The sequence below is a fragment of the Laccaria bicolor genome, genomic scaffold, assembly GCF_000143565.1.
Source record: "Laccaria bicolor S238N-H82 LACBIscaffold_21 genomic scaffold, whole genome shotgun sequence".
Taxonomy (NCBI): Eukaryota; Fungi; Basidiomycota; class Agaricomycetes; order Agaricales; family Hydnangiaceae; genus Laccaria; species Laccaria bicolor.
The window spans coordinates 563,014-575,174 of NW_001889892.1; the positions used below are offsets into that span (position 1 = coordinate 563,014).

Genomic DNA, 12,161 nt, shown 5'->3' on the forward strand with positions numbered 1-12,161 from the left:
TCATCATCTATAGGATGTGTGTGCTTTATGCTCCCTCATCTGTATTTGCCATACTCAGACCCACCTTTGTTTCCTCACCTCCAGACAGTGTGTTCTTTCATCCTCCCTCATTTGTGTTCGGCATACTCAGACCTTATTGTCCAGTTGGTGCATGCTTTTGTCCTGTCTCATGTGTTGTCACCATGCTGACCCCCACCTTCCCTGCTTGCCTCTTCATTTCTAGTTGGTGTGTGCTGACATCATTTCTCATCCGTGTTTGCCATACTTACACCACCTTTGTTTCTTTATCTCCAGGCAGTGCGTGCTTTCATCCTCACTCATCCATATTCACCATACTCACATGCCCTTTGGTCTGTTCTTTTTTTCTCCAGACGGTGTGTATCTTTGTCCTCCTTCATCTGTGTCTGTGTCTGCTATGCTCACACCCTTTTTGTTTTCCTTATCACCAGTTGGTATGTGCTTTTGACCTCCCTTATATGTGGCCACAGTAATCACTCACCTCTTTGCCTCCTCACATCCAGAGAGTGCATTCTTTTGTCCTTTCTTATCTGTACTTGTCATACTCAAACTACCTTTGTCTGTTTCTCTCCAGGCAGTGTGTTCTTTTATCCTTTGAGCTGTATTCACCACACTCACACACCCCTTTGTCTGCTCACCTTTAGAAAGTGCTTGCTTTACTCCTTCCTTATCCATGTTCCTCACACCTTTGTCTCCTCATTTCTAGGAAGTGTGTGCATATATCATCCCTCATTTGCATCCATCACACCCCTGATTTTCTTATGTCCAGATGGTGGATGCTTTCATCCTTCTTCATCTATGCTTATCTTACTCATAGCCACCTCTATCTCCTTATCTCTAGGTAGTGCGTGCTTTTGTCCTTTCTCATCCTTGTTTGTTACACTCACACCCCTCTTTTCCTCCTTGTCTCTAGGAAGTGTGTGCTATCACCTTTTGTCACCTGTGTTTATTGTACTCACACCCCCTTTGTCTCTTTCTCTTCAGTTTGTGTGTTCTTTCGTCCTCCCTGATCTTTATTCACTGCCCTCACACTTGCCTGGTCTCTTTATCTCCAGTCGGTGTGTGCTTCTATCCTTTCTCATCTATGTTCACTGCACTCACATGCCATCTCTAGAGAGTGTGTTCTTTTGTCCTTGTTTATTGGTGTTCCCATATTTATACTCTTTGTCTTTTTGTCCCTAGTTTGTGTGTATTTTTATCTTTCCTCATCTGTGTTTGCTGTACTTAAACACCTCTTTGTCTCATCCCTAGGTGGTGTGTGCTTTTGCCTTCTTTTATTGGTATCCACTGCACTTAGGGCCCTCTGTCTGTAGAGAGTACGTGCTTGTATCATCAATGTTCCCCATAGTTCCAACCCCTTTGTCTCCTCATCCCTAGTTGGTGTGTACTTCTATCTTACCCCATCTGTGTTTGCTGCTGTGCTGACACCCCCTCTACTTCCTCTTCCCCAGGAGGTGTGTGATTTTGTCCTCCCTCACCCATGTTTGTTGCAATCACACCCACACTCTCACATTTCATTTCTAGGGAGTGGGTCCTATTGTCCTCCCTCATGTTCACTGCACTGACACCACCCTTTGCCTCATTGTCTCCAGAAACTGTGTGCTCTTGCATTTGCTCATTTGTATTCAGCATGCTCACACCTCCCTTTGTCTCCTCATTGCTAGTCGGTGTGTCCTTTTGTCTTTCTTTGTCTACCTTCAGCTCAATTGCACCCATTTGCCTCCTCATTTCTAGAGAGTCTGTGCTTTTGTTCTCCCTCATTCATGCTCACCACACTCACACCCACCCTTGTCTCTTTGCCTCTAGAAAGTGAGTGTCTTTATCCTCCCTCATTTTATTCACTGCACTCATCCATCTTTCACCTCCTCATCTTCAGCCAGTGCGTACTGTCAACTTTGCTTATTCATGTTCACCATACCCACACCCCCTTTGTCTCCTCATCCATAGGTGGTATGTTCTGTCATCTTCTTTCATCTGTGTTCACTGTGCTCACACTCCCTTTGCCTCCTCATAGGAAGTGCGCAATTTTATTCTGCCTCACCTACATCACTCACACCCACCTTTGCCTCATTGTCTCTAGGAAGTGTGTGCTTTGGTTCTTCCCCATCTGTCTTCCCCGCACTCAACCTTTGTCTCCTCATCTCTAGGAAGTGCATGCTTTTATTCTCCCTCATCCATGTTGGTTGTACTGACAGCCACCTTTGTTTCGCTATCTCTAGAAATTTGTGCTTTAATTCTTGTTGATATGTGTTCACTATACTCACACTCCCTTTGTATCTCTATCTCCAGGCAGTGTGTGCTGTTGACTTCTGTCATCCATGTCCACTGTGTTCATACTACCCTTTGCCTCCTCATCTCTAGGAAGTGCATACCATTTTCTCCCTCATTCATGTTTGCTGCACTCACACCCACCATTTTCTCCTTCTCTCTAGGAAGTGTGTTCTTTTATTCTCACTCATCTGGTTCACCACACTCACACCACTATTTGCCTCCTCATCTGCAGGTAGTGTGTGCTCTCAACTTTGCACATTAGTGTTCACCCAGTAACTATTTCTTTGTCTCCTCATTTCTAGCTGGTGTGTTCTTTCATCTTCTCTCATTCATATTTGTTGAGCTTGCACACCCTTTCCTTCCTCTTCCCAGGAGGTGTGTGATTTTGTCCTCCCTCATCCATGTTTGTTGCAATCACACCCACCTTTGTCTCCTCATCTCTAGGAAGTATGTGTTTTTGTTCCTCCACACTTGTATTTTCTGAGCTCACCTCTTGTCTAGGAAGTGTGTGCTTTTATCCTGTCTTATCTGAGTTCACCACATTCACACCCACATTTGTCTCCTCATCTCTAGGAAGTGCATGCTTTTTTTTGTCCTTGTCATCACTGATAGTCTGATACCACCCTTTGCCCCCTCATCTCTAGGAAGTATGTGTTTCTGTCCTCATCTGCATTCACTGCACTCATACCCCTTTTGCCAACTATTCTCTAGGAGGTGTGTGGTTTCATCCTGCCTCATCTGTGTTGATTTCACTCACATCCACCATTTTCTTCTTCTCTCTAGCAAGTATGTGTTTTTGTCCAACCTCATCTGGTTCACTGCACTCACCACCCTTTGCCTCCTCATCTTCAGCCAGTGCGTGCTGTCAACTTTGTTCATTCATGTTCACCATACTCACACCTCCTTTGTTTCCTCATCCCTAGCTGGTATATACTTTCATCTTCTTTTATATGTGTCCACTGTACTCACACCCCCTTTGCCTCCTCTTTTATAGGAAGTGTGTGATTTTATCCTGCCTCACCTATTTTCATGTCACTCACACTCACCTTTGCCTCATTGTCTCTAGGAAGTGTGTAATTTTGTTCTTTATCATCTATGTTCACTGTACTCAAACCCTCCTTTGTCTCCTCATCTCTAGGGAGTGCATGATTTTGTTCTCCCTGATCTGTGTTCATCACACTGATACCCACCTTTGTCTCCTGGTCTCTAGAAAGTGTGTGACTTTGTCTTCTCACATCTATATTCACCATACTCACACCCTCCTTTGCCTCCCCATTTCTAGCAAGTGTGTTATCTTGTCCTCCCTCATCTGTTTCTTATGCTCTCACCCACTTTTCTCTCCTCACTTCCAGTTGGTGCATGCTTTCATCCTTCTTCATCTGCATTCATCCTACTCACACCCCTTTTGTCTCCTTACCCCCAGGAAGTATGTGTTTTCGCCCTTCCTCATTCTGTGTTTGCTGTACTCATGCTCTCTCTGTCTCTCTCTCTTCAGTTAGTGCGTTCTTTTGTCCTCCCTGATTGGTATTCACAACACTGATGCCTGCTTGTGCTTGGTCTCCTTATTACCAGTTGGTGTGTGCTTTCACATCCTATCTGTGCCACATTTACATCTTGTTTCTAGAGAGTGTGTCCTTTCATCCTCCCTCATCTGTGTTTGCTATACTCACACCCTCCTTTTTCTCCTCATCTCTAGACAGTGTGTGATTTTATCCTCCCCCCATTGCACTCTTACCCATTTGTGATTCCTTGTTTTCAGTTGGTGTGTACTTTCATCCTTCTTTGCACACATTCATCCTACTCACACCCTCTTTTGTCTCCTTATCTCCAGGAAGTATGTGTTTTCATCCTCCTTCATCAGTATTCACTATACTCACACCCCCCTTTGTCTCATTGTCTAGTTAGTATGTACTTTTATGTTTCCTCATCCACAGCCACTATACTCATACCTCATTTGTCTCCTTGTTCCCAGTTGGTGTGTACTTTATCTTCCCTCACCTGTGTTTGCTGCACTCACAACTCTCCTCGTCTCATCATGTCTAGTTGGTGTGTGCTTTTGTCTTCCCTCATCCATGTTTGCTGCACTCACACCACCCTTTGCCTCCTTATCTCTAGGAAGTTTGTGTTTTTGTCCTCTCTCATTCATGTTTGCCACACTCACAACCACTGTTTTGTCTCCTCATATCTAGGAAGTATGTGCTGTCATCATCCCTCATCTGTGCTTACTGGACTCAGGCCCCTTTGTCTCCCCATCTCTAGGCAGTGCGTGCTTTTGTCCATCTTCATCCATGTTCACTGCACACATACACCCTTTGCCTTCTCTTCTCTAGGAAGTGTGTGATTTTATCTTGCCTCATCTGTGTTTACTTCACTCATACCCCCATTGCCTCCTCTTCTCTAGGAGGTGCATGGTTTCATCCTGCCTCATCTGTGTTCACTTCACTCATACCCACCTCTGCCTCATTGTCTCTAGGAAGTGTGTCCTTTGGTCCTCCCTCATTTGTGTTCACTGCACTCATACCCACCTTTGTCTCCTCATCTCTAGGATGTGCATGCTTTTGTCCTCCCTCATCCATATTCACTATGCTGACACCACCCTTTGCCGCCTTGTCTTCAGACAGTATGAACTTTGCTTATCCTCATTTATAATACTCACCTCACCCTGCCCCCCCTTGTCTCTTTGTTCATAGTTTGTGTGTGATTTTGTTTTCTTGTTTTCAGTGTACTCACCCCCCCCTTTGCCTCCTGGTCTCTAGGAAGTGTGTGATTTTATCCTTCCTTATCTGATCTTATCACACTTACACCTATCTTTGTTTCCTTGTCTTTAGGAAGTATGTGCTTTTGTCCCCCCTCATCTGTGCCCATTGCACTCACACCACCCTTCAACTCCTTGTCTCTAGGAAGTATGTGCTTTTATCTGTGTTTGCCCTACCCACACCCACCTTTGTCTCTTCCTCTCTAGGAAGTGTGTGCTTTTTCTCTCCCTCATCCACATTTGCTAAATTCAGACTCTCTTTGTTTTCTCATCTCTAGGGAGTGTGTGCTTTTGTCCTTCCTCATCAGTATCTACCACACTCACACCCCCTTGTCTTTATCTCCAGGCACTGGTGCTTTTGACTTCCATCATCCATGTATGCTGTACTCACATTGCCTTTGCTTTTTTGTCTCTAGAGAGTTTGTCCTTTTGACTTTCATCATCCATGATTGCTGTACTCACATCCAATTTGCCTTCTTGTCTCTAGAGAGTTTGTGCTCTGGGCTTTCCTCATCTGTGTTCACCATACTCACACACCCATTTCTCCTCTCCACTTTAGGATGTGCGTGCTTTTGTGCTCCCTCATTCATATTTGGGTCTTCACACCTAACTTTGTGTCCGTATTGGTAGCCTGTGTGTGCTTCCCCTCATTTGCCTTCATCATACTCACACCCCTCTTTGTCTTGTCATGTCTAGAATGTGTGTACCTCCCTTTTCGACCTTGCTCAATTTCACCTGCCCTTGCTGTCTAGATTGTAAGTTTTCTCCTTATTATCTATCAACATTGATGTTCTCACTTTCTGGATGAAGCCATATGTTGGGATCTGGGATCATGGTCTCCTCGAAGCCTGGATGCACCCCCAACCAGAGGTCTCACATTTTTAACTTTTTGGAAATCTCAGGTGAATTCAAAGATAAATCAAGGTTTTTGGCTTCTCTCACTGATGTATATATTTGCTAACATTTTCCTGTCTCCCATAACCCCAAGCATAGTCCATCTGCAATAAAGACTCAACAGTAGTGGGGGTAGTTTAAGGAGTTGAATGAAGGAATATCATTTCTCACACCCTATATAATTCTCCTTGAAAATGTATAAAGAACTCCCAAGAGCTGAGATATTTTCATTAGAAAGGGTGGTACTAGTAGTTGCATTTGAAGGCAAAGAGATATGGACAGACAAGTTGGTTGAATGGGTATTTGTAGCCAAAGATTGTGATGGAGAATCTGATGATATAGAAACAGTTGGAAAAGAATGTAGTTGATATGGCACACTATGTACAATATCAGCTTTCCATGTCAAGAAAGAGATGTTGATGTCAACGTGTTTGTGGAAACATGTTCAACCATTTGTAGTAATGAGTAATGAGAGAAGCCGAACTTGCTGGGTAATCTTGCTTGAGTCTTGCTGTGTACTTGCTTAGCTTATGTTAAGTACATACCTATAACAAAGGCCCTGTGGTACAGGAGCTCATGTTAGTTATTGTAACTGTGTGTTGAAGTTCATGAATTAATGTGTAAGTTGTGAGTGTAGTAATACAAATTTTAGTTCATAAATCGAAAGGTAACTTTGATAATATGCATGTAAGTAAGGTTAGTTCAGTAGCATTCAGGGCACCTGAAAGCTTTAGAATTCTTATCATTAATCAAATAACCTATTCAATTACACTGGGGGGATGTGGCTTGTTTATTCTCTGGATAAACAGTGATTAGTGCATTCTGATTGGTCAATCACAATTTATTCAGCATATATCTGATGGATATACAAGCCAACTCCCACAGTGTTAGCAATAGGTAAGACTTATCTTATACAACCTGCACAAGTATAATCTTTGAACTTGCGCACACATGAAGATGAGTTTTAACAAAATGGATTGTTCAAAAATTCTACTACATTGATCTCTTGCAGTTTATGTACTTTCCTATTTTATTAACTAAAACCTTCTTCTATCCCCTACTTATTTCTGTATTCTTCTAATGATTCATTTGCAGTCTTTCCATTGCATTGCTTGAACCAGATCTTCCCTTTATTGACTTCAGTTACTGACTTGTGGATGAATCATTGTGATGTATTCCAATTAACAGAAGCTGCGGTTGAAGAAGGTGAAAGGGGAGGGAGTACACAATTATCCAAGCCATGAATGTGTAAGGTGATGTTTGTTTGGCTTATCAGTATTTAGCCAAATATGCATAGGACTCTCTAGTCAAACGAATATACACAACAAGCCCTTTTTAGTCAAACAAACATGTGATGTCTACAATGTCCTTTGCACTTGTTCTTTAATACATACAGACTAGCTAGTGCAAATACTATATTGGTACCATAACATAGCCCAGTCTGGAGGTGTGAAAGATTAGTACAGAATTTGGTAGTACTGTACTATTATGACCAACTCTTCATGCTGCTTGGGGTGTGACACCTTTTAATCATCTCTTTGTCACTTCAATGTCCTGTGTGATGTGTGATGAAGAGTTTTTGCTCTTCATTTACCTTGCATTTACCATATATCTCCCTGGTGGATTGGCCCTGTAACCTGTCAAATTTTTGACACAAAGGCAAGGATGTGTTCCTCAGGTAGACCATGGTTCAAAATATGCTAAATTTGATGTATAAAGTACATACAGTCATCCACCGGCCTGTGTTACACCACAACTGAATGTTACACTTTTGCTCCTTGAATAACTTTTGAAATATTCAACATACTTCCTTGAAACAAATTTTATCTGGAGCTCCTATATATGGTCTCTCCTCACATCAAGTTTTGTATGTGCAGGATGAGCATCAAATATGTAGTGATTTGTTCAAAATGGGGTACTTAGCAAAAAACCTCCCACCACTGAATGTTACACTGGTATTTTCAAAATTACTCAACAGAAAGAAACCTGAGAGCTCCGAAATTTGGAAGACACAAAGAATGTACATCACCAAGATTGAATCTACAATTTTTAAGTGAAAATGTATCCCCATCATGTTTTGAGTGAACTTTCAATTTTTGATGTACAGAGGAGTGCAAAAAGAATGAAGGTTGGGTCATTTTCTGGTTCTTTCCAAGAATCTATTGTACCTCAAATATATTTGTGTATTCTTATACATTATGTAGTTGCATTACACTTCCCTTGGTATGGAGTAATTTCAAGGTCTTTATGCTGCCACTGCTTTTCTGAGCAGACTCCGGCTGGACTCCATTGGACTGAGGGTATGCAGAACAGATATTTTTCTGCTTTGCAACTGCAGCAATTTTTCTGGTGAATGTCCGAAGCTTTTCCGAGCATTTCTGGTCAGACCTCAAAGTCCATTGGACTTTTCCAATGGACTTCCAATGGACTAACAGCAAACTAGCAGCCAGTCCACTGGAAATGACCAGCAAGCACCAACAGAATTCCAGTGGACAAATCCAATGGAATTCCAACAGACTGTTGTTATTATTATATAACATAAAAAAAACGCAACATCAGGGAATTGAACACTTGACCTTAGGAGCTCAAGCATATGGAACAAAATGCTAAACCAGCTGCACCAAGATGCCTTTGACATAGGTAAGTACTTTGTACTATATATACTTACTGTTTGACCACTTTCCTGGAACGGTCACCAGCAAACGCCGACGCTTGATTTGGCCATCATCAATGATCTACATCTCTTTTGCTCAACCACATCCATCCCCAGCGACGATGACAATCCAGTGTCATCTGATGGCGGCGATGCATGGTGACATTGTCTACCCAAAGTGAGTGCCCATCCCCACCCTTTCCATCCTCTGACACAGGTTCCAGGTGCCACATTGCCAACATCGACATGGCAACCAAACAGCAGACGATGAATCTGATTGATTTGTCATTCATCATTGTTCATTGGTGAGCACCCCCAACCTACCTCATCTGACCCACCAACAGATGATGATACACGCTGACGGCCCACCATGCCCACCAGCACCCACAAACAGCCACGACAGCCCACCAACCCACAACAACACGACACACAATGCGGATGGCACGATGACACAACAACGACAACACAATGATGTGTCAACGACACACGATGTGGACAACACGACAACAAAGGGGGACAACAGCCCATGATGCCCACCAGCACCCATATATGGCCACAATGGCCCACCAACACCCCACAAACGGCAACAGCAACCCAGCACCACCCACGACATGATGACATGTCAATGACATGTGAGGATGACAACACAACAACAACACAACAACAACAACAACAACAACAACAACAACAACAACAACAACAACAACAACAACAACAACAACAACAACAACAACAACAACAACAACAACAACAATGACACGACATGTGAGGACGACAACACAACATGCAAGGACAATGATAAAACACACAACACGAGGATGGTGACACAACACGACACAGTGACATGTCAATGATGCATGCCAATGACCATGCACAAATGGGGATGAGGGCCCAGCACCACCATTCCCTCTCCCTCTATCAGTCAATGCCCACCATCCCCTCCCTCCTCCATTACTCACCACTCCCTCCCCCCTTCCTTACTCCCTCCCCCTCCCTTGCTGCTTACCACTCCCTCCCCCCTCCCTTACTCCCTCCTCCTCCCTTGCTGCTCACCACTCCCTCCTCCTCCCTTGCTGCTTACCATTCCCTCCCCCCTCCCTTTCTGTCCCTCCCCCCTCCCTTTTTGTCCCTCCCCCCTCACTTTTTGTCCCTCCCCCCTCACTTGTTGTCCCTCCCCCCTTGTTACGGTTGTTAAGCGTAACGGGCAGTTATGTTAAGCTTCGAGTTCGATCGTTCGTTCGTCTACCACAGTTCTCGTCGTTGAGACAAAGTGGGTCACTACAACGTTCGCTTGGCCCTTAAAGTGACACGGTAGGTTCTAGTAGCCTTGCGCCCGAAGGTCAGTCCAAGGTTCTATGATACGCTGACTTCTGTTAAGTCAAACGTGTATTAAGTCTTCAACGTTGAAGACTTATCGTCGAGGTTTCAAAAGAGGCTCTAAGTCGAAAGACTATAGAGTTCGAGGGCGATCTTAGTTTCTGAGGGTCTGATGAGGGAGAACTAAGCTTAGATTGCCTAGGTTCAAGCTACCGAATACAAACGAGAAGTACCCTACTTATATACTAAGGGTATGAGTCAAATACGAGTCAGAGGCATGAGTTCGTATGACTTGTGTAGAGTCATACGAGTCGTATCTAGTCTATAAGAGTCATATGAGTCATATGAGTCAAAATGAAGGAATCTGACTGGAATGCGTATCTAGAACTGTCCAGTATGGTCTAGATACGTCTTAGGAGTATGTAAGTGTTCTGCGCGTATAGTAAAAGAAAGAGTTTGTAACATTACCCCCCGTTTAAACTTCAATATCACCGATATTGCCAGATGAAGAAGTGACAGAGTCGAAGTCGCTAACCAGGTCTTCCAAGTCGAAGAGAGGAGACGGGTGTGTCGTAGGGGAGTATGGATTATAGAGAGGGGATGATGGTGGAGTTGGCGGAGCGAGAGGTGGCATAGAGGGTGAGAAGGGTGGCGAAGACGGTGGTGAAGGGGAAGTTAAATCGACGAACTCGGGTTGCTTCCTGGGGGTATACCAATCTTCGTTCCTAAGGATTGGTACTCCAGTCCAATCATAGGTCTTCTTTTTCCACATTTGCGTTCCTGTCGTCGTATCGTACCCTGCGGGTCTCATGTTCTTCTCCCATTCCCATGCTTTGTCAGACTTCTTCTTTGTTTCGCAATTAGGGGTGGTATGTCCCGGTCCCCACCAGAGGCATCCTCCACATTGGTAGTCACTACAATTCTTGCGAATGTGTCCCATCTTCTTGCACTTTGAGCAGCGAGGGGTGGGAGTACGTCGATAAGGATGATAAGCGGTGATGCGGGGGGATGTTGGGAACTTCTTCCCGTAAGAATGAATCTCGGCATCAAACTTCTCAAAGTATTGTATAATTCCTCGTCCTGCGAAGTGGCTCGGAATATAATCGGGAATGGCGGGGAGTTTATCGCAGTCTCTGATAGTGTTTAGGATGCCATGCCGGATGGCGGCGGCGATGGCGGTAGTTACCATGTGATGGAGGCTGAGGACATTTTCGTCCTTATACCCGAGTTTGCTTTCGAGACGTTTCTCAGTGGCCACTGCTTCTAAAATAAGATGAAGGTCGAGGGAAAGGGTGGGGTCGTCTTGGCAGGTTTTGATGAGGGTGCAGACGTGTTCTTCTTTTTGAATGAGGCGTTCAAAGAAGAGGGTGGCAGCGAGGAAAGCTTCGGAGTTGAAGAGAGAGGCGTACATTGTTTAGAGAGGAGGTTGGTTGCGAAGAAAGCTGGTTGGCTTGATTGCGAGTTTAGACGATTGTCTGAGGATTCTACTGGAGATTCTTCCTCTTCTTATAGTTTTTGAGAATCTCGGAAGCATTCTTCAAATTGCTTTCTGGTTCCCACGTCTCGTCGGAGTATCCTTTCCACTCCACTAGATAGTGATATCCTTTGCCTCGTTTTCTGTGATCTCTGATTGAATCTACTTCGTATTCTTCTTCTCCTTCGATAAGGTCAGGAGGGGGTTCAGGGAAGTTCTTTCCGTGAACATCGGTTTCGCGATATGGGGTAAGAAGTTTTCCGTGGAAAACGTTATGTATTTTCCACTGAGGTGGAAGTCGAAGTTTGTATGTTACTGGCCCCATGATTTCTTCGATCTTGAAGGGTCCTTCGCGTAATGAGTCTATCTTTGGGAATTTGTGTCCTCTGTTAAGATGTCGTCCATCTAACCATACTAAGTCTCCTTTACTAAATGGAGGAGAGTTCTTTTTGGATCGTTTAATTTGAGCTTGTCGTGCCAGTTCGTGTGCGGCTCGAGCGTTGTCTCTTTCCTTTAAGAGTTCTGAGAATTTCTTTTCGACTGCAGGGACATTCGTCTTTGAGAATGCTATTGGGACTCCGGTAGGTTCGCATCCGAACATGAGGTAGAATGGGGTCTGTTTCGTAACAGAATGGGGTCGTCCATTGTATGAGAATTCGGCGATAGAAAGGTTTTTGTCCCATTCTTCTGGAATTCTCTTGCAGAATATTCTGAGATACAGTTCGAGTTCTCGATTAACTCGTTCTGTTTCTCCGTCTGTCTCAGGGTGATATGCTGTA

General features: G+C 44.0%; 2 protein-coding genes across 2 annotated transcripts; one reads left to right on the forward strand and one right to left on the reverse strand.

Annotated features, from left to right (window-relative positions):
- Window positions 1-5,732: 5,732 nt before the first annotated feature.
- Window positions 5,733-6,065, forward strand: LACBIDRAFT_302607 (uncharacterized protein; the record flags this gene model as incomplete). Its single annotated transcript, XM_001883458.1, has 4 exons — window positions 5,733-5,743; window positions 5,797-5,799; window positions 5,855-5,968; window positions 6,038-6,065. The coding sequence occupies 4 exons, from the start codon at window positions 5,733-5,735 to the stop codon at window positions 6,063-6,065; spliced, it is 156 nt and encodes a 51-aa protein (XP_001883493.1).
- A 4,318-nt stretch (window positions 6,066-10,383) lies between these two features.
- LACBIDRAFT_329430 (uncharacterized protein) lies at window positions 10,384-11,319 on the reverse strand (the record flags this gene model as incomplete). The annotated part of the gene is made up of 1 exon (XM_001883561.1): window positions 10,384-11,319. One exon carries the CDS (start codon window positions 11,317-11,319, stop codon window positions 10,384-10,386), a length of 936 nt encoding a protein of 311 aa, XP_001883596.1.
- Between the last annotated feature and the right edge of the window lie 842 nt (window positions 11,320-12,161).